Source organism: Danio rerio, chromosome 11 (assembly GCF_052040795.2).
Source record: "Danio rerio strain M-AB ecotype USA chromosome 11, GRCz13ab, whole genome shotgun sequence".
In the NCBI taxonomy this organism is placed as follows: domain Eukaryota; kingdom Metazoa; phylum Chordata; class Actinopteri; order Cypriniformes; family Danionidae; genus Danio; species Danio rerio.
In genome coordinates, this window is record NC_141031.1 from 43,227,690 (window position 1) to 43,251,222 (window position 23,533).

Consider the following 23,533-nt stretch of genomic DNA (forward strand, 5'->3'; position numbering starts at 1 on the left):
TATCTGAGTGTCATAGAATTTAGTTTGATAATTCAAAAATATATATTTAAAAGTGTGTGCATATTTTTCTTTTGATGGAAAAAAAAACTTTACTAAGTCTCATAAAGTGTTTACACTTTGCCACATATGGTTCTATTAAAGTGATAGTTCAGCCAAAAAAACGACTCCTGAAAACCAGTAAACATTCATCCAAGTTTCTAACGGTATGATAACTAGTGATGGGAAGTTCGGATCATTTTACTGACTCGAATCTTTGAGTCTAGTTCATCGAGATAAATCTTTTTTAGAGTCATTTCGTTCATTTGATTCAATTTGCCAAAATATTATTAAAATGTTATGAATGGCTTCCAAATACATCAACAACTAGCCCAAAAGGTTGATCACACGACAAATAAGTCATAAATAGAATACTATAAGAAGAAGAAAATAATTATTCAATGTTTACCTGCTCGTTTGTCTATGAAGGTATTGTTGTCTCTTTGCTCAGCTCACCTCTTCATGTCTTCAAATGTCAGTGGTTCATTCACATTACACTGACAGTCACATATAATCTTAACCAATGTACACAATCTGAGTCGATAGGAGCCTTGATAATTAGTTCACCTTTCAATTCAATTCTTTTTCCAGCTCTAAACGCATATGATTGGCTTCTGCCTTTCCACGATGAACGACTCAAAAGGCTTAAAATGAACGATACCACCTGCACAAATGTGCGCATGCGCGGATGAACAAATCACTCCCGGTGAGGACTCGTAGTTCCCGAAATGAACGAATCGTTCATGAACGGCCCATCACTAAGGATAACCTTGGATAAAAATATCACGGTATCACTATATTTTGACTGTGGAATGCTCCACAGTAAGTTCTTTTTAGGGTGCTTTCACACCCGTTGATCGATTGTTTTTTTTCCTGAAACAGGGATTAACAATGTTACAAGGTTGCTCTTAGTGCGGTTCGCTGTCTAAACGGGCCAAAAGTGCTAAAACAAGTCATGCGGGAGTAAACTGACACCCACAGACATCGTTGCCAAATAGAAATCAGAGGTAAGACTTTCTCATACATAGCCTCGGCTAGAATTATGGATTATAGGCTTTACATTAGAGAGAGAAATAACAGATAAACTAAAACTGCAGTTCGGCCAATTTTCCTAACTGATAAACAGCTCTCGGTAATATTTCAGCATGTTTCCTTCACTCCTATCAGGTGAAGTTTTTTTTTCCCTCTCCGCTGTCGCCACTGGCTCGCATAGTTCAGGATTGGTAGAGCTACGCATCGATGAATTTGCTCTTCAGTGTTTGAACTCTCAGTAATGATTAAATCACACTGAACTGAGCTAAACTGAACTGAACTTAAACACTAAAAACTGAACTACCCTGTTCCAGTTACTATGACCATTTATGTGAAGCTGCTTTGACACAATCTACTAGGGGTGTCAAAATTAATCGTTTCTGCGGTGCACTGCGATGCAGATTCGGACAATTCGGTATCGGTTCAGTAATAATCATAACCGGTTATTACTGACGTCATTTACCTCATATGCGCTCTGTCACGAGGGAGGCGATTGCGAGTATTTACAGCGCTTTAACTACTTAAAACTCATAAACTGTGCATAATTTCACTGTGTGTGTTTGCTGCATCAGTCTTTCACTGGCATATACAACAATAGCCCCTATTTCACTGAGAGCGAGAGAATGAAAGTAGCCTACTCCATCTCTCGCTCTCGTTCTGTCTCTCTCTCTCTTTCTCACATACACACAGTGGCCCATTTGACCTGCTGGCGTGGCTTTTCTTCTCTTCTTGGCTGTTTTACAGCGTTACTTTTGCATACAGAAACGAGCGCGTGTCTGCAGAGTTTATCATACATCAGCCGTGTATCATACAACAGCTGTGAGATCGCCGCTACCGCCCGCCACTTATCAGTGTCACTCATCTGTGAAGAGCGCAGCGCGCAACAGCCAATCGCAACCGTTTTTTTTTAGGGTGTGACCAATCAAAGGGGTGTAAGAGAACTAGACAAGGATCAGAAATTGAGCTGGATATTTATATTTGTTTATATTATTTGCTAAATGCTCATTTTGTTTAAAGTTACAGTTTATATATCTGACTGTTTGTATTAAATGACAAAATTGTATTACAAATAGTATATAAATATAAATATATTTATACATTTTAATACAAGAAGTGCTGCTGTGAAGAAAATATAAAACTGTGTATGGAAAGCATCGTCAATGCACCGTGATGCACCGAAATATCGAATTAAACCGAATCGATGGCATGATAATCGTAACCGAACCGTGAGACTAGTGTAGGTTCACAGCTCTACAATCTACATTGTAAAAGCGCTATACAAATAAAGCTGAATTGAATTGAATTGAACATTTGACATGAATTGCATATTTACCAGTAGGAATGATGACCCTACTCGTAATTCTGTCTTTTAAATATGCCTATTGCATATCCATAATACAGTGTGATCTAGCCTGATTCGTTAGCTCATTGGATTGTACTGCTTTCTCACTACAACCGATCCGTTCTAAAGTTTGTTTCAGTCGAGCAGAGACCACCTCATTCAGTTGTAGCTGGGTTACCTCCGCATTCTGTAGCTGGACTAGATACTGTGCTCGGACCCCTGTCTCTCTCTTTGTCCTGATAAGGGGAATAACATGAGTTAGGTGTATTTCCAAGTTCAGGGACCTCTTCCCGGACAGCTCGCCAAATATGCATATTCCATTCAGTCAAATATCTGTAAGTGTGAATAACAGTTGTTCAGCAGATATTAGTTTGGATATTCCACAGTTTTTGACAATTTTACTCTTTAAAGTTGTGTTTATGAGCACACAACCGCATACACACAGCAATGTTTTAAATGTCCTCCAAATGTAACACTGGTCATTATGGCCAAACAGTTCAATCTTAGTTCCATCAGACCACAGGACATGTCTCCAAAAATTATCCTTGTCCCAGTGTAATTTAGCAAACTGTAATCTGGCTGTTTTGTTGATTATGGCTTGTTGAATTTCCCATGCTGTCACACAAGGAAGCAGTGTGTTGTGCCTCCTACAGTTGTGCCTCCAATTAACTCAAATGTTGTCAATTAGCCAATCAGAAACTTTTAAAACCTTGACACCATCATCTGAGCTTTTTCAGAGGCAGAATAATCTTATTGTATGTAAACTTGACTTTCAAGAAAAGTTATAACAATTTCTCAAAGAATATATCTCTCATTATTCTGCTATTAAGCAGAACAGAAACAAATTTGATAATCCTAATTTACTTAATCTGACTTTTTTAAACAGTTATGTGCCTTTTTATACAGTGCATGTAAACTTTTGCTTTCAACTGTATAAAATCAACTACATAAAAATATATTAAGATTTCACTTCCTTACAAAATCATCCCAATCCATCTAAAGCAATGACTTTAAAAATAGAGCCATTTAAGTCATCTAGTGAAATTGTATTTAAATCGCAATTTAACAATGTCAAAATTTTCCAATATCGTGCAGCCCTGAGACCTTTAAAAAGGTGAATCTGTCTGCTTCCAGACAAACTTTGCCGTAATTCGACTGAAAACACAATCCAAACTACAAAAACATCTAAACAAAACAAAAACAGGACATTTAATTGTTTTATTTAACTAACTCTAGGAGATTCACCAAATGCTCTGCAGCCTAACGGCACATATGCGTTATCTTTTATTTTTATTGTGTGAAAAAAGTCAGTCAATAGCTTGTAAAGATAAATCTAGCGCTTTATTGTTGACAGTAGAATGCAGAATCCATAAAGATCGTTATTACCTGTTACCGAACACCCAATCCATTATAGAAAAGCCAAGAGACATGATAAAGAAGCTCTGCGGTATAATTAAGCGCATGCTTATACGTGTGCAGCGTTATATAATCACACGAGTTATTACACATATTTAGCACCAATTCCCACCCTCTTCTGTGAAATGCACTCTGTTTGACTTTAATTCGGCTTGTCCCAAATTGATATATTTCATATGTACGTTCATATTTCCTACAATTCACTCAGGGTTGTTTGCTGTTTGTACTTTTAGATGTTCAGTTCTGTAGGAAGGTTTATGCACCGTGTCTTAAAATAACCCAGTTTTTTTTATCAAGTGTATTTAGTAGTTTGTGTTTAATACCTGACCCAGTGCTATTGTGACACGGCCTATTTTGAGAAAGACTGCGTCAGAGTCGCTGTACAAACAGCAGCAGTCATTACACAGACGGGTCACAGCCTAGAATATAGAACGCTCAGAGACGTCAGCGAGACATTAGCCCACACTAAAAATAAGAATAAATAAAAATCTCTTTCGTTAATAAGTGTGAAGGACATCCAAACATGACATTTGGTGTAGAAAAGCTGAACCCAATATTATGTCAGCAATGTTTCATTTGCTAGTACATCATCGCTGTATCATACGTAACCCAAACAGGGATGTTTTTGAGACTTAGTTAAATGAAATTATTTTCTAATAGGCTTTATCACATATTAAATGCTCTTTCAATATCGGTTGTTGTTGTAAAGCGAGAGATGTAGTTTAATGTCAGATTACACATTGGTCAAACATTGATGACTCGCTGTCAGTCAGCTGCAATTTTATATCATCATGTCAATGAGTTTTGCTAAATGTTTTCTAAAGGTTCGACAGCACAGATATTTTCTGTAATGATTGTGTAAAATGCTTTTTGACAGTACTTTTTGACAGCCATGTAACCAATTTTCACTAGTGAATCTTCAGCTTGTGGATGATTTTGTATGATTCAATTCATACTAAACAAACCGTATTCGCAAAACAACATTATACCACTCATTATTTTGTCAATTTGATCAATTAATAAGATGTAATCTTGTGAAATCAACTAATCTGTATTAATTTTATAGCTCAGACTGTAGATGTAAAATTACAGCACAATAAACTTTTACACAATAACAACACTATAAACAACAAACTTTTTAGACCTGAGGGCCACATCAAGTTTTGCAAACCAAGTGAAGGGCCACATGTCAAATCCTTCGAAAAATAACTTTTATTTATAGTGGCAGTATGCATGGAACATGTTATATCGGACAGAAACATGTCAGATTAACACAAAACAGATTTTTTAAAATAGTTATTATTGAGTCAAATGAATTTGCTCTGCTATTTATATTTACTTATCAATCTTCATAAAAACAATAAGATAATCCCTCATAAAATAAAATAATAATAATGTAATCATTTTTACAGTGGAGAATAGAAAAGATATTGTCTGATAGAAAAAAAATCTATATTAACACGTTAAAAATAATTCTTAAAGTTTGCTATTCAGTCAAATTTACCCTTATCTAATTTGCACTTCTTTTAGAAAATACAGATCAATCATCATAAAATGAACTTTTTAAAGTGGATGTATGCATGGAAAGTATATATTGAAAGTATATATAAAATGAACACATTTAATCAGCAACTATTATATAATTTGAGTCAAATTCACAACAATGTCATTTGAGCTTGTATTAATATGCTCATATTTATATGAGATAAAACGGAAGAAGAATCTTAGTCTTTGTTATTCCAAGTCATGTTATTATAATAAGTGTGTTAATGTGAACAATGAGCCTGAAAATAAAGTTAAACTAATATCAACAGCAACACTCTCGCAAAATACCCAGCTGATCCAGTCGTTGCCTAACAAAATAAAAAAAGCATATCGCGCTCCTTTTTTCTTGTAAACAGCGGCACCTTAGTGAATATAAGAATTCGAATAATTAATATTGATGAATATTACACTTGTTCGATAAAAATCATATGATTCGCTACATTAATAAATCTGACAAAAATAAATCTAAAAAATGGGAGAAAAAGATTAAGCCATTAATAGAAAGTAACAGCGCCATTGTTGTCTAGTGATCAGCACGTTGCGTTACAATGCCGCAGACCCAAGATCAAAGTCAAACCTCACCTGAGTTATTTATTTATTTTTATTTTTTTCATTTTTAGTGTTAAGACATATAATACTGTTTGAGTTACTTATGTAGTTGTTCATATTTTATTTTTTTTGTGTGACCACCGTTACAAAGGACTGGATATCTATAAAGAATTTTGTACAGAATATATATTCAGATATTGCAGGAAAGGACATTGTGATATTTTAACCAGTTAAACTCTGCTGTTATTTTGGGATTTCCGCCTGGATTTTGCCTGCCCAAATTTAAAAGCTTCCCAAATCCACATGCAGAGGTGTAAATACAAAAATGTATTATTTATTAAAATTTATTATTTTTATTATAAAAAAAACCTTTGAATTTTCATAAAACGCTATTGAAAGTGTTTATAGTAAGTGTATATGTTGTCTGTGTTATAATAAACACTTAAAAAAAGAGGCGCTTTTTGTATTTTTTTATAAACTTAAATTTGAAAGTGTACCTTTTAGGCTCTGTGTGGTCTAGCGTGCTGTAATTAATTTTGTTGGTTCCTGCACATGTCTGTAATCATAGGAAAAAAGAAAAATGTCACTACCATAATCTATGCAAAAGTTATTGTATTCCAACTGATGAGAGGTGCTGTACAAACCACAGAGACCGATCCTTGTTTACACATTTCAGTATTCTTTTGTTTGATCAAACATAACTCACTGTGTTTGGAGCACATCAGACATATAAAAGGATTACTTATGCACATCACCTCAAAAACAGAGGAGAATGGCCCTGAAGCGCACAGCATAAGGTAAGAGATGACAGCTGTCTGTGCTATCTGGGGCTGCTTATTGATCATAAGTGTAATGTTTTCACTTCTGCGCCATGAAAGCACTGCGATTCATTCGACAACTGTTTGATATGTGAATATAATTCAGTAAAAAGAATGCTAGAACCGTATGAGCACCAGCAAGAGCTTTCATTTGAGCTATAACTTGTACATGTGTCATGAAAAATTTGAAAATAAACCAATGTAAAATACCTAGTTCGGGTATCCAAAATACTGTGTATTTAAGTGTAAATAACTTTTATACAGTAGAATTAAAACCAAAGTGATGCATATGTGCATAAAATATAGATTCTACACTTTCAAACGAAACCACTTACGGGTGTCTGGTGCAATGCTAGCCCTTTAAATCTTAAAGCGAAAGTTTATGACATTACGGACCCGGTACCATGTCCGCAGAGTTTAACTGGTTAAAGAATAGTATTGGGAGATTTAGCTACCCTTTAATGTTCTCGTATTTATGAAAAACATTTCAAGTTCTAAAGTAGCTTTGTCCTTAATAAAACAGACGTGATAGTGTCATTAGAAACTGAATTGGAAATGACCTTATTTTAATATAGTCAGTCGTGAACTGAGGTGGGCCGGTCTAAGGCTTGAAACTCCAGGGCTGAAAAGGAGTCCCACTCCGGCCCTGATAGCAGTACATTTCATAGTTTACCTGTTTCTCTTCTGCAGGCTCTTCAATGGAAGACTCTACATAAGCACCAGTTAAACGTCGTCACAATCCTGATGGATTTCTCCATAGACAGTCATTGTTAATGTGGACATCAGCAGCAGATCATCTGGGTTGTGAATCAGATCTTCAGTAGAGGAGGACAGGAGATCTCACAGGGAATGCCAGGGGGAGACGGCTTTCCTGATGGAGAGCAGGAGAACTCTTCTCCAGGCCCAGACATACACACGGGCCAGACGGACCAAACCAGTAGTGGCCAAGACCCCGGGACCAGCGGGAACATTTCCGCATCTGGAGAGGAGGAAGAGGCGGAGGAGCGGATAGGAAGGAGAAGCAGCGGATGTGAAGAGAGCGGAGGAGAGCAGACGCATGAGGATGTGGACATGAACAGCACCCACACCTCCAGCAGTGGAAATGACAGCATTCATCATCGTCACCACCATCATCATCGTCACCATCATCATCATCATCATCATTCCTCTTCCAACTGCAGCCCTGGCAGCACCACAGGATCAGGGAGCACTAAGAGGTACACTTGAAATGTGGCTTTTTTTATGGGGAATTTGGCTTAATCTGTACTAATACACGATGAGAGGGCGGGGCATATAGTAGCTCCTCCCCTTTATAAAAAAAACAGCCAATAGTGTTTTGTTTTGATCCCTGCTCTGCCAGTGAGAATGATTAAGCTCAAGAGCATTAAATGACAAGCAAATGAGAAGCGTCCTGAAAGGGGCGGGGCATGTCTGACACTAGAATGCATTTCATTGGTCAGAGAATTTGATGAGAAATTGTAGCAGGGGGTGAATTTCGCAAAAATCGTTCGATTTAGGTCAAAGTGGCGAACTGCAAACTTTAGATTTTGTCACTGTTTTGTTACGGTAGATTATAGATATCCTTAAGATTTACACACTGATACTAGAGCTTCACGATTAATCGGAAAAAAGATCGCGATCTTGATTCAACTCCTCTAGACGATTCAGCGATCACGATTCTGTCGATTACGTTTTTACGTTTCACTTAGCAGTGAAAATGAAACTGAAAGCGCGCACATCATTTAATGGAAAATTGTTGCAAATTTATTAAAATAAAAAAGCTAAAAAATCACATGTACATCAGTGTTGACAGCCTTTGCCGTTAAGCTCTAAATTGAGCTCAGGAACATTCTGTTTCCTCTGGTCGTTCTTGAGAGGTTTCAGCAGCATCATGAAGTTCACCTGTGGTCAATTCAGTTGATGGACATGATTTGAAAAGGCGTGCACCAGTCTATATAAGGTACCAGGGTTGACAGTGCATGTCAAAGCACAAACCAAGCATGAAGACAAAGGAATTGTCTGTAGACCACCAGAGACAGGATTGTCTCGAAGCACAAGGGTGGGGAAGGTTACAGAAAAAAATTTTGCTGCTCTGGACGTTTTAATGAACACAGTGGTCTCCATCGTTCGTAAGTGGAAGATGTTTAGAACCACCAGGACTCTTCCTAGAGCTACCCGGCCATCTAAGCTGAGTGATGGGGGGAGAAGGGCATTAGTCAGGGAGGAGATCAATAACCCGATGGTCACTCTGTCTGAGCTCCAGTGTTCTTCTGTGGAGAGAGAAGAAGCTTACAGAAAGACAACAACTCTGTGAATGTCCTTGAGTGGCCCAGCCAGAGCCCAGAGCTAAATCCTATTGAACATCTCTGGAGGGATCTGTAAATGGCTGTACACAGTCGCTTACCATCCAACCTGATAGAGCTTGAGAGGTACTGCAAAGAGGAATTGGCAAAAATTCCTAAAGACAGGTGTGCCAAGCTTGTGGCATCACATTCAAAAAGACTTGAGGCTGTAATCGCTGCCAAAGGTGCATCAACAAAGTATTAAGCAAAGGCTGTGAATACTGATGTACATGTGATTTTTCAGGTTTTATTTTTAATACATTAATAACGATTTAAAAAAAAAAAAATCACATTGTCATTGAGGTATTGTGTGTAGAATTTTGGGGAAATAAATTAATTTAATTCATTATGCAATAAGGCTGCAACATAAAAGAATAAGGATGTGAGTACTTTCCGGATGCACTGTATACTAGAAAATTGTATATACAGTCAATTTAAAAAAACACACAAATTGTAATGATTATTTGTTAAAAGCAATATATGTCTAGCATGAAATTGAATAAAAAAAATATAAAAGTTATTTTTAAGTTAGCAAAAAAATCTATTCATTTTTGTAGCGTGTGACGTCAGGTGCTTATTTGCACAGAGCTAATTTTTTTGTTTCAACTACAGGCGCACAGACCACTTGTTCAAAAAACGTGAAGCACAACAATGTAGTAGTTTAGAACAGGGTAGCACAGGGTAGTAGCGTTAGAACGCAAGGTGCCTGTGGTGCATAACTAGTGCACAAAATGCACCCAGCCAATAGAAATCCATTTTAAAAAGGCACGTCTTCTTCACAAAAACACATTCAATAATTAGGGCATTAGGCGGGACAAACTGTACAGCTGACCAATTAAAGTCATTTTATCGATGTTAGCAGATATATTGTCTGCATGTGACATTTATACGCCATTCTGGATTTTGTTATTATAACATGGAACCAACTTAAAATACTTAACATTTGGTCATATGATGGAAGTAGGGAATAAAGCTTTCTTGGTTTACTTTTCTTAGTTTAAACTAGCAACAAAAAGAAAACATGTCATAATTAAATAAACATAAAATATTAGATGCCTAAAATGACAAATGCACACGTGTAAACATAGCTTTAGTCATTTGAGCAAACGGTGAAGTTTATTTGCAGATGTTTATGTGTAATGCCTGTACAAGCTCAGTGCTTAAGTGTTGTGTATAGTTACATGATTCTGTTGTGTGTAACATTAGACGTCTGATTAAATCAAGTTCTTCTTCTCGTTGTGTTTTTAGCTCAAAATCCGCCACTGGTTCCTCGTCCTCCAGCTTTCACAGCACTCATCACACTGAATGCGGGTAAACTAACGTCATATTTGCACAACAACTCGGTTATTATGATATAGTAATACAGCACAAGTTTCTTTTTGATGGTGTACTTTAATATCAAGAATCAAACCAGGGTCATATAATCTACTTGGACACGTATACACTGAAAAAAGTCTTGTCGTGGATCCCAGTTGTTAGGGCAACAAATAATAACTTCTAGATCATTTAGAAAAGTGGCAGAAGGTAGTTTTTCTGATGAAATATCTGTTGAGCTGCATCCCAACCATCACAAATACTGCTGAAGACCTATCGGAACCCACATGGAGCCAAGATTCTTATAGAAATCAGTCAAGTTCGGTGAAGAAAAAATCATGGTTTGGAGTTACATTCAGTATGTGGTGTGTGTGAGAGATCTGCAGAGTGGATGGCCACATTAACAGCCTGAGGTATCAAGACATTTGTGCTGCCCGTTACATTAAATACCACAGGAGAGGGCAAATTCTCCAGCAGGATAGCGCTCCTTCTCATACTTCAGCCTCCACATCAAAGCTCCTGAAAGCAAAGAAGATCAAGGTGCTCCAGGATTGGCCAACCCAGAAACAAGACATGAATATTATTGAGCATGTCTGGGGTAAGATGAAGGAGGAGGCATTGAAGATGAATCCAAATAATGTTGATGAACTCTGAGAGTCCTGCAAGAACACTTTCTTTGTCATTCCAGATGACTTTATTAATAATTGATTTGAGTCATTGCAGAGATGTACGGATGCAGTCCTCCAAGCTCATGAGACATTATTTCTGTTCAGTGACAAGACTTTTGTCTAAGCAAAGTCAGACCTTACTGTCCTAACTAAATCATTAAAAATCAAGACATGATCGTATTTAATTTAGGTAAAATAAGCGTAATCTAGAGGCCTTTGCCTTTCATATGAGCCACTTCCGATACTAAATGATCAACTAGAAGTCAAGTTATTATTATTTGCTGTTCCTAAAACTTCGATAGGTGACAAGACTTTTGTCAGGTAATGTAAATGATGGATTGTCATTGACTTGGATATATATTGATTATCATAATGTTATTTATTGTGAACAAAGTAAAGCATCAGATTAATATAAACTTTGATTATGATGATTTGATTGAAAGAAATGAGTTTATTTTGAGGTTAGATGTTAATACTATTAATTAATTTACAATATTTAGTTTAAAAAGGCTCTTCAGTTATTAATTATTATCAGCACACTTAAAGTTTTTAAAACTATAGAAGCCAATTTGTGGTTTATAAGATACAAAGGGAAGTATTGTTCAATAAATAGATATAATAAAACCAATAAAAAGAAAATGTAAAGATGTATTAGAGGAAAATGTCGTTTATTGTGAGATTAAAGTTTTTATTACAACATTGTCACATTGAAATGAGAAAATCTCAAAATTAAATTTTATGTTAAAATAGATTAAATAAAAAAGATTCTGACGTTGAAGTTTGACATCGTCATGATCATGAAATGATTCAAAATGTTGGTCTAGACAGAATTATGAGATAATTTGTGAATAATTGGTTAGAAACCATTACATGGATAATATAATAGAGCAGGTGTCATAATCTCAACTCCAGTCAACATTTGATCTCAAAAGTATAATCTCAGTGATAATATCGCATCCCATAATTTAGATTTATGTCAGAGTTTTCTCTTCAACATGATTATTTTTAAGTAATACATGAAATGACGAATGAATGAATCTGTCTGTTTTTGTGTGTGTGGTATTCTGTGTGTATGTGTCTGTGTGTGTTTTCTGTCTGTCTGTCTGTCTGTCTGTCTGTCTGTGCATGTGCCTGTGTGTGTCTCTTTGTATGTGTGTGTGTGCACGTCTGTCTGTCTGTCTGTCTGTCTATCTGTCTGTGTGTCTGTCTATCTGTCTGTCTGTCTGTTTATCCATACGTCTATCTATCTATCTATCTATCTATCTATCTATCTATCTATCTATCTATCTATCTATCTATCTATCTATCTATCTATCTATCTATCTATCTATCTATCTATCTATCTATCTGTCTGTCTGTCTGTCTGTCTGTCTGTCTGTCTGTCTGTGTGTCTGTCTATCTGTCTGTCTGTCTGTTTATCTATCTATCTATCTATCTATCTATCTATCTGTCTGTCTGTCTGTCTGTCTGTCTGTCTGTCTGTCTGTTTATCCGTATGTCTGTCTTTCTATCTGTCTATCTGTCTCTATCTATCTATCTATCTATCTATCTATCTATCTATCTATCTATCTATCTATCTATCTATCTATCTATCTATCTATCTATCTATCTATCTATCTATCTGTCTATCTGTCTGTCTGTCTGTTTATCCATATGTCTGTCTTTCTATCTGTCTATCTGTCTATCTATCTATCTATCTATCTATCTATCTATCTATCTATCTATCTATCTATCTATCTATCTATCTATCTGTCTGTCTGTCTGTCTGTCTGTCTGTCTGTCTGTCTGTCTGTCTGTCTGTCTGTCTATCTATCTATCCATCTATCCATCTATCTATCTATCTATCTATCTATCTATCCATCTATCCATCTATCCATCTATCCATCTATCCATCTATCCATCTATCTATCTATCTATCTATCCGTCTATCTGTCTATCTATCTGTCTGTCTGTCTATGTATGTGCCTGTGTGTGTGTGTGCGCGTGTATGTCTGTGGGCCTGTCTGTCTGTGTATCTGTGCGTGCATGTCTGTGTGTGTGTGCGTATGTCTGTGTCTGTCTGTGCACACGTGTGTCTGTTTTGTGTGTCTGTGTCTGTGTCTTTTGCGTGTCTGTGCTGTGTGTGTCTGTTTTTATACGTGTTTGTGTCTGTGTGTATGTATGTATGTTTGCAGTGAGCAGACGGAGACCGGGCGCGAGCACACACACAGAGAGATGATGCATACGGTGCAGGAGATGAAGAAGCGTCTGCCGTCTGAGAAGAGGAGCCGCAGTAAAGCCAGCACTGTGGAGGCTCTGCACTACGCTCTCAACTGTGTCAAACAAGTACAAGGTAAACATAAACACACGCACACACACTTACAGTATGACGCCACTCGAGCTGCAGCTGCTGCACACATTTAGATGCGAGCGTCTGTGATTATATAAGAGTCCGTCAGAGGCCCAGTTCAGATCCAAAGCACTCGCTGGCTCTGAATCCATGCTAAATCTGTTTACTGTGTCTGCGCTGCACTGCCACTGTTTTACAGTATGAAGTAGGGATATAGTTTCAGCATCAATGTTGTAAATATTCAATGTCGAGTCTGAACTATAGTAGACCAGGAGCTAGAGAACTGCATTTAATTACTGTATTTATACAGAGTTTATACATGCAGCTCTAGTATGGAGACTGGATTGAGATGCTGAAAGTTTTCACTTGAGCTCATTGAGTTGATTAAGGAATCATGGCATGCTGAAATGTGGTTGAGGTGTCGTTCCTGTATCCTCATAGCTTCATTCTCAATATTCTTTAAACATCTGTTGTAGGTCAGTAAGAGTCAACATTACGTTTAGGCTGTTTTTTTTTTGTTTTGTTTTTTTGGTCGTGGTCATTTAAAAAAACTGACTAGGATATTTTTTTAAAAAAGTGTTTTAAAATGTTTTAGTTAAAATGGTTAAGTCTCAATAATGGCAACAGAATTGAATGTTTAAGCGATTTTTATCAAGTTTTGCTAATAGATGAAACAATTACCAAAAACCTGTTTGTTTATTCATTTATTTATTTATTTATTTAATTTTTTATTGTATGAGATAAAATTACAGAGTTAAATTAAATTAATTAATTAATTCAATAAAGTAATGTTGGAGTAAATTTTAAAAAGTCAGAAAATTACCGCAAGTTAAATTACTTTGTTTTATTATTTTGTATTGCCTATTCTTGGGTAATTTATTTAGCTTAAAAATTTAAAGCTTTTATTTTATAAATTTTATATAAAATACACAATAAACACAATAAAATATTAAAGTTTATATATATATATATATATATATATATATATATATATATATATATATATATATATATATTATTATTACAGTAGAATTTCTGATGTTATACGGCAATATACATTACATTTTTTAAATTAAAAATAATCTTATAAAATACGTTAAACTATTTCTGTCATTTTATTTATGCCACAAAAACATACCACTTGTACCTAAAGTCATAACTTTCTCATTCTATATTATCAGAAATTATATATCTGTTGTTACATAATTTTGAATATCTGTTGTTTTTGGATATTCCTGCCATTTTTGTTAAATTTATGTTACAAAATTGTTGTTTTCTTGCTCTTTACGGCAGGTTCACACGCTGTTTTTTTATTACATTTATTTTATTAATAATGTTTTATTAATACCCAGGTGAGTGGGCTTGACAAACCACCTGTAGAAAAAACATTCTTTCATCTCTCTGACATTTTAACCAGCACTTACTTACACCAGTTTTACACATTTGCATCAGACACTTTCTTATCACTCCATATCTCTAAAAAAAAACATTGTGGATTCATCAAGTGTGCCTCACACAGGTGAGTGGGCTTGACAAACCACTTGTAGAAACACTCTTTATTTATAAACTAATTTTGAGAGGATCACAAGCTTATGATTGACCAAGGATGGTCCTGCATTAACACATGATTCACCAATCAGAGCATTCCTCACTCACTATAAATAACCAGAGTTTCTTACCTCAGTTATCTTCATCTTGAAGACCCCCCCCCCCCCCCCCCTTCCACCCCTACTCCTCCCTTTTCCTAGTGGCTAGCACTGTCGCCTCACATTAAGAATGTCACTGGTTCAAGTCCTCACCGGGCCAGTGAACATTTCTGTGCGGAGTTTACATGTTCTCCCCGTGCTCGTTTGCATTTCCCCCGTGTTTTCCGGTTTCCTCCACCATCCAAAGACATTCGACATAAGTTAACTGAGCAAACCAAATTGCCATCATAGATATGCTCTTAGTCAGCAAAATATTTCAACATAGCAATTCCTAATTTGCTATCAGACATAAATATGTAGGGGAGTTCTCAAGACCAACCTGAGTTCAAACTTTCCTCTCACCCTTCATTATCAATCACCAGCTAAGTGTGAACTCTTAAAATAAAAATAAAAAAACCTACCTATAGCACAATTTCTGAGCACTATTTAACTTCCTTTATATAATTAGCACTTGTGTGTATTGCCCCTTGTTGTTGAATCACTGAATGCCTCCTCTGTAGTAAGTCACTTAAGACAAAATGCGTCTGCAAAATGACTAAATGTAGAACCCACTTCAGTGCGTGCACAGTACCAATGGCACTGCAAGCCATTTTCTTTTAGCATTGACTGAAAATATAAGCCAGCAGTCAGCATGTGATGTAATGCTCTGTGCTATTTCCCAATGGTCTTCAGTCTGGTGTTGTAACAGCTGATATTGCTCTGTTGTTAACCACCTGCTCTGCTGTTAAATCTAAACACGCTGATTAACAGTGCTGCAGTTCTCACTTGATGCCTCCTTTGTCTCCCTCTGCAGCAAACAGCGAGTACTACAACTTACTGATGAGCAGCGGCCTGGACGAGAGACGGGACGCCACTGTGTGCACACTGGAGGAGCTGGAGGGATTCACTTCTGAACACACACTTAAAAACACGGTAAACCACAGGACACATCCTCAGAAATATCACATGCTACTGGACAGACTCACTAAAACACAGTACTCTACAGGACATACAGTTGACATCAGAATTATTCACTCTCCTGTGAAATTTTTCAGTATTTCCCAAATGATGTTTAACAGGGGAAGGAATTTTTCGCAGTATGTCCTATAATATTGTTTCTTCTGGAGAAAGTCTTACTTGTTTTATTTCGGCTAGAATGAAAGCAAAATTATTTTAAGGTCATTATTATTAGCCCGCTTAAGCTGTGTTAATTTTTGTTTGTCTATAGAACAGACCATCATTATTAGGGGTGTAACGATACACTCAGCTCACGATACAATGTGTATCACGATATAATGTTCACCATTCGATATGTATCACGATATTTGGAATAAAATTTGAAAATTAAACTGAAATGATAATTTTATTTAAAAAAAAAAATTAATTACCAAGTAAACTATTTTTTATGTATTTCTTTTGTTTCAACTTGTTAAACTGAACCTTCTTTAAGAAAATAAATTAAACAGGACTGTCTCTGGAAAATAAAACAATTTAAAAACTTCTTATAAAATATTATTGAAATGATTCAATTCAATTGAATTTAACAGTAAGAGCTTAAGGCTTTGCTTGGTCACTTGCGTTTTTTGTGTGTGCAATCTACATTTCCATGTAATCAGCAGTTCTATAAAATAATCCTGAACTGATGTGTATATGTCTGAAAGGTTTTTATGGATGGCTGTCTTCATGTTGGGCATGATGAGTGACAGGGTGGCCGTCTTTTCCTTACACAGGACAGTCGTGGCTCTTTTCAGCAGTTTAGGCAGGTTTACTATTTCTTCGGGGTCGCTGATGTCGGCGCTATCAAGTGTATCATGTTGATGTGCATTTTTGTGTACCTCTGTACTCAAAAGAGTTCATGCTCGTCGTAATCATAACTCTAAAATGCGACATGATTATTTAAATAATGTGCACGCTTTCGGTTTCATTTCCACTGCTGTTCATACTTCCCACGCGACTCCTGAACGATCACTCTGTTCCACAAACTGAATGTTGTGTACTACTTTACTACCTGTTAGTCACAACCTGCAGGTTCTGTTCACTAAAGCAGACGCGCGCGTATGGCAAGCCGTTTTAGCATTTAAACCTTTGTTCTGACTATCCATAAATATATTTAATTCATATTTAATTAAATTCATTTAGAGATATCTCTAATTACAATTGTGACTAGTCAACTCATTTAGAGATATCTGCAAATATTTTTCAATGGAAGTCAATGGAGGAATATGACTTGTCATAATACATTTGCAGATATCTCCAATCTGATTTAGTACTACTACAATTGTAATTTCAGATATCTCTAATTGTCATTCTGACTAGTCGAATTATAATTATGACTAGTCAAAATATAATTAGAGATATCTCTAAATATATTTATGGATAGTCAGAACAAAGGTTTAAATGCTAAAACGGCTTGCCATACGCGCGCGTCTATCATAGTCCGCCCTCTGTAGTAACAGCTCACGGTCAGCTCACATCATGTGTGATTTTGCGGCCGCCAATACATCATTATATGAAGACAGAATGATATTTTAGGGTGAATTGTACCTTATAAATACAGTATGTGACTCTTTTAACAGCATTAGGAGGTATCCATGTCGCTGTGCAAAGTATGTAAATGTGTGAAGACTTTATAACTTAGGATGTTTGACCCAGTATGCGTGTCAAAAAGCGGACGAGTCTAAAGCAATGACTGTACAACCGAAATGTTGCCAGACGTCTGATTTTGAGAGGATGGGCTATCCTCTATTTCAACTCCACTCATCTTGGTCTGCTAACATTACTGCTGCTGCAATCTGAACTCACGTGCGACAGCAGGTGGAACGTAGCTCACGTGCAAACAGCTCAACTAATAAGAGAAAACGGACGTCATATCGTAATCAAATCGTCATAACGCCACGATGCATATTGTGACATTTTTGCATCTCAATAAATCTTACAACGATAAATCGTTACACCCCTAATCATTATACCCTAACTTGCCTAATTAACCTAGTTAACCCTTTAAATGGCACTTTAAGCTGAATACTATTGTAATCCTGACTTCAACTGTATGTTCAAAAACATTGTACACCACTGCACATGCTCCAAAATGAGGTACAATTCAAAACACACACTCAAAACAAGGTAAACTACAGGACTTATGCTCAAAAACATGTTTTTTTTATTGCACATGACAGCTTTTTACCCCTGACAATCAGGCTTATGAACACTTACAGCAAACTGATTATTTCCATACTCTTCACTGCGTTTACACCACCACAATGTAGAATGTACTGCACTTTACCTGAACTTTTGCTTTAACAAAGCAGTACTGCCTACATCGAACAGTCAAATGATATGTATATGTGTGCATATGTTGAATCTGTATTATGTACTATCTTTTATCTTGTGTGTGTATCTCGCATATTAATTGTCTATTTGTGTGTTGAGTGTATTTAAATGTGTATTGGCCTTGTAAAGTGTGTCATTTGTATTCTGCACTGTCTAGAGCCTGCAGCTCAGCTTTTCACTCATCATAGCACGAGTGCTGTTGGTGATGTGATAATAAAAGTGATTGGATTTCATTTGATTTGAACTGCACACATGCACAAAACACAGTATGCACTCAATAAATGCACAGTAAACTACAGGGCACGCACTTAAACATTGTAAACTATAGGATACATGCTCAAAGACACAGTATACGGTCAAAAACTGTAATCTTATTGGTTAGATGGCATAGTCAGTTGTGATTGTTTAACCACTTTTCAATTTTCGGTGTCAAATTTCAGCTTTTAGCACTTGTAAACACAGTGATACAAAATGTATAATTAAAATAGTCATGTAAATATATTATATATATATATTTTTTTTTTTTCAGTAATTATTGATTAAATATCGTGAAGAAACACAGTATACACTCAAACACACTGTAAGCTATAGGACACATGCTCAAAAGTGTCAAAAACATGTTACACTACAAGACATACTTAAAAAACATGGTACAAGTCAACATACACACAGCAAAACACCGCAAAATACAGGACACGTGCTGGAAACTATACCTTTAAAAACAGAATACATGCTCAAAAATACAGTAACGTACAGGATACATTCTCAAAAATATAATGGACTACAGTACAGCTCTTGGGCGACGCAGTGGGTAGCACGTTCGCCTCACAGAAAGAAGGTTGCTGGGTCGCTGGTTCGAGCCTCGGCTCAGTTAGCGTTTCTGTGTGGTGTTTGCATGTTCTCCCCGCGTTCGCGTGGGTTTCCTCCGGGTGCTCCGGTTTCCCCCACAGTCCAAAGACATGCGGTACAGGTTAATTGGGTTGGCTAAATTGTCTGTAGTGTGTGTGTGTGTGTGTGTGTAAATGTTTCCCAGACATGGGTTGCGACTGGAAGGGCATCCGCTGTGTAAAAACTTGCTGGATAAGTTGGCGGTTCGTTCCACTGTGGCGACCCCGGAATAATAAAGGGACTGCTATGCAGTCAAAAGCACAGTAAACCAGAATATTTGTTAAAAAATACAGTCAACTTCAAAATATGTGCTCATAAATACTGTAAACTTAAGAATATGTGCTAAAATACTGTAAACTACAGGATATGTGCTCAAAAATACAGTGAATCGGAATATATGTAAAAAAAAATACAGTAAACTATACATGCTCAAAAATACAGTATACTACAGGATGCATGCTAAAAAAGGTCTGTATGCATGCTCAAAAATACAGTATATGTGCTAAAAAATACAGTAAACCAGGATATATATATATATATATATATATATATATATATATATATATATATATATATATATATATATATATATATACATACATATATATATATATATATACATATACATATATATATATATATATATATATATATATATATATATATATACATATATATATATATATATATATATATATATATATATATATACATACAAAATACAGTAAACGTCAGGATACATAATCAAAAATACAGTAAACTTTAGAATGCATGCTAAAAAATACTGTAAACTTCAGTATACATGCTCAAAAATAAAGTATACCTCAGGTACATGCTCAAAAATACAGTAAACGTCAGGATACATGCTTAAAAATACAGTAAACCTGTGGTGCATGTTAAAAAATACAGTAAACTTCAGGATACATGCTTAGAACTAGAGTATATCTCTGGTACATGCTCAAAAATACAGTAAACCGCAGGATACATACTCAAAAATACAGTAAACTTCAGGATACATGCACACAAATATTGTAAACTTCAGGATACATGCTCAAAAACTTCAGGACACATGTTTACAGCATACATGCTCAAAAATACTGTAATTTCAGGATACACGGTCAAAAATACAGTAAACTTCAGGATACATGCTCAGAAATACAGTGTAGCTCTGGTATATGCTCAAAAATACAGTAAACCGCAGGATACATACTCAAAAATGCAGTAAACGTCAGGATACATGCTCAAAAATACAGTAAATCTCTGGTACATTTAAAAAAATGCATAAAACTTCAGCATACATGCTCAGTAAAACAGTATACCACTGGTACATGCTCAAAAATACAGTTAACTGCAAGATGCTTGCACAAAAATACGGTAAACTTCAGGATACATGCTCAAATACAGTAAACTTCAGGGCACATGCTTAAAAATACAGCATACGTGCTCAAATTCAGTAATTTCAGGATACACGGTCAAAAATACAGTAAACTGCAGGATACAGGCTCAAACATACAGTGAATTCAGGATACATACTTAAAAACACTGTACACTACATCATACTCTCAAAACATGGTTCAAGTCAGAGCACATGCTGAAATATACAGTAAACCACAGGATACATGCTGAAAAATGCTGTAAACTTCAACATACATGCTGAAAACTACAGTAAGCTTTAACATATAGCTTAAAAACACAGTATACGCTTAAAAACCTGCAAACTGCATAGGACACAGTTAAAACACTGTACCCTACCATACAAAAACACGGTAAACTACAGGATACACACTTCAAAAACACTGTGCCCCACTGAACAGATACTCCAAAAACATGGTACGGTACGAGACTACAGGTCCTTCAATTGGTAATGTGATTTATCAGCTGGTTACTGGGTGTGGTAATAAAGAAAGTGACTCTGTTTGTCTTCCTGTTATGTGTGCATCAAGGAGTTCACAAGCTCTCTGGTTTCCTCAGGACTCTTTTGTGGTAGTTTTCTCTCTGGCCTCGGGGAAAGTGGTTTATGCGTCTGAGCAAGCCTCCAGTGTGCTCCACTGCAAGAGGAAGTTCCTGGAATCGGCCAAGTTTGTGGAGATGCTGTACCATCAGGACGTCAATGTGTTTTACTCTCATACCGCACAGCCACGACTGCCATCCTGGAACTTGGGCACAGACAGCGGTGAGTCTCTCTAGAACAAGTTATACTCCAAATTAAATCAAAATTAAACTATTAAGAGTATCCAATGTTGTTCTAGAGGTCTTCTTGTCGTTATAATGGGTTCACATCTGTTCAAGGTCAAAAATATCACCTTTGTTTTCTCATAATAGGCACTTCAGCATCAGCTCTTTTTCATTAGGTCTGAAAGAGCTGGTTTAAATATCTGGGGCCCTATCATACACCCGGCGCAATGTGGCGCAAGACGAGGCGCAATACTTGTTTGCTAGTTTCAGCTTGGCGCAAGAGTCGTTTTGAGGCGTTGCGCTACGCTGTTTAAATAGCAAATGCATTTGCGCTCATATGTGCGCCCATAGGCGTTCTGGTCTAAAAAGGAAGGCGTTCTGAGGCGGACTGCTGACACGTTGCTAAAAAAACTAAAATATATTTTTCATTAGACCAAAACAAACCCGGTCTAAGCTCCAGAGCAGAGTTGCGCCTCGCTTACGCACTGCTTAATACGCACAAGAGAGCAATAGGCAAATATCTTTACATATGAAAAAATTTCAATATTAAGGATATATATAGGAAATAATAAGAATAGATATAGAATATAAATATAAAGGATTAAAATATTACAAAACATATTATTTTCCAGCCTACATAAATATGAAAAACCACTGCTTTTATGTCTTCTTCATCTCGGGAGGCTTTTTCAGATCATTCATAACAATTAGCTTTTGTATAATGTTATTATTATTAGCAGTATTATTTATTATATCCATATTTATATTTGTTTTATTAAAAACAAGCTTAGATTTGCCCACCTGTCAGGTTTTAGACCATATGGGGCACAGCATGTGTTTTAGGATATAACTCAGGTTTTTGACCACACTTGGTTATTATTGTTCATTTATTCGTTTGCTGGAAATTAGAACTGAATTTAGAAATAGTTTTGAAACGAATATTTGCTCTTAAGAAACGCAATTAATTATTTATAGGCTAATTGATGTCTGTGCGTAAAGGTTTCCCTATCCAAGAGCGAAAGTGAAAGTAGATCCATTATCTCTCATTCTCACGCAGTAGATGCTCTGTTTAACAGTTTTCTGTAAAAAACTGTTAACTGGTAACTGTTTACTAGTGAAATGCTCATTTTTTCCACTTAGACTTACTTTGCGTCCTGTAAATAGCGAATGCGCTCTTGGCGTGACGCAGCTGGCTCTTAAAGGGAATAGGAGATGAGACTCTAATTGGTTTATTCTCAAAACACATCTATAACTCATTAAGAAAAAAAACTCAACCCTTTTAGACCATGTGCCACGGCGCAAAGCAGATTTTCCCGTCCGTAAATTAGCAAAAATGCGTCCTGACACGCCCTGAAAGCATTTGCGCCCTGCGTTTTGCGCTCTGCGCATGGACCATCAAAATAGAGCCCCTGGTCTGTCTAAAACCTGGTTCATACTCGACACGTCCGCTAGTTTGCTTGAGTGCTTGCAGCAAATGTGACGTCATCACGGAGTTTGCGGAGGTTTACTTTGGTTGCGCGCGACATGATTTCGGCTTGCGGAGCGCATGATTTTTTTTTTGAGACTGGAGCGAACAGTGCGCGGCGCTGCAACTGATTTGAGTTGAATATGAATCACTTTGAAGAGATTTTGTCTGAAACAGTACGACTGTACAGACATCTTTATGATCCGTGATCATAGAGATAACCAGATGACCAATAACTATTGGCTAGAAATTGCAACAGCAGTGTGAAAGGAGGAAAGTTTTTGTCAAAAGGTTTGGATAAACCTGAGGGTTAAGCTTGTTAAAGCCAAAAGAGGCCATGGCAAAAGTGGAGCTTCAGCTACACAATTACTGAAATATTTTTTTCCACCAGTCATAGGTTTTCCACTTATGTGTTTAATTTATCATTTAAAACAGTTTAATAGTTACAAAACTATAATTAAGGAACAAATTATGTCTTTAATAACTAGAAAGGAATATTTGAACCTTTCGGTTTACAAAATACTGATGCCTGTTTTTCTAAGCTTCATTGGTGATAATGGTCAGGCATGTGGGACCACTATTGCCTTTTTAGCTTAAGT

General features: G+C 36.3%; 1 protein-coding gene across 1 annotated transcript in view; it reads left to right on the forward strand.

Annotated features, from left to right (window-relative positions):
* The window catches only part of per3 (period circadian clock 3), a gene marked incomplete at its 3' end in the record, with an annotated part of 76,442 nt that overhangs the window by 2,461 nt on the left and 50,448 nt on the right, over window positions 1-23,533 (forward strand). The window contains 5 exon segments of the mRNA NM_131584.3: window positions 7,429-7,955; window positions 10,329-10,391; window positions 13,237-13,394; window positions 15,891-16,009; window positions 21,266-21,467. Coding sequence (NP_571659.3) covers window positions 7,588-7,955; window positions 10,329-10,391; window positions 13,237-13,394; window positions 15,891-16,009; window positions 21,266-21,467 — 910 coding nt within the window. The 5' untranslated portion in view covers window positions 7,429-7,587.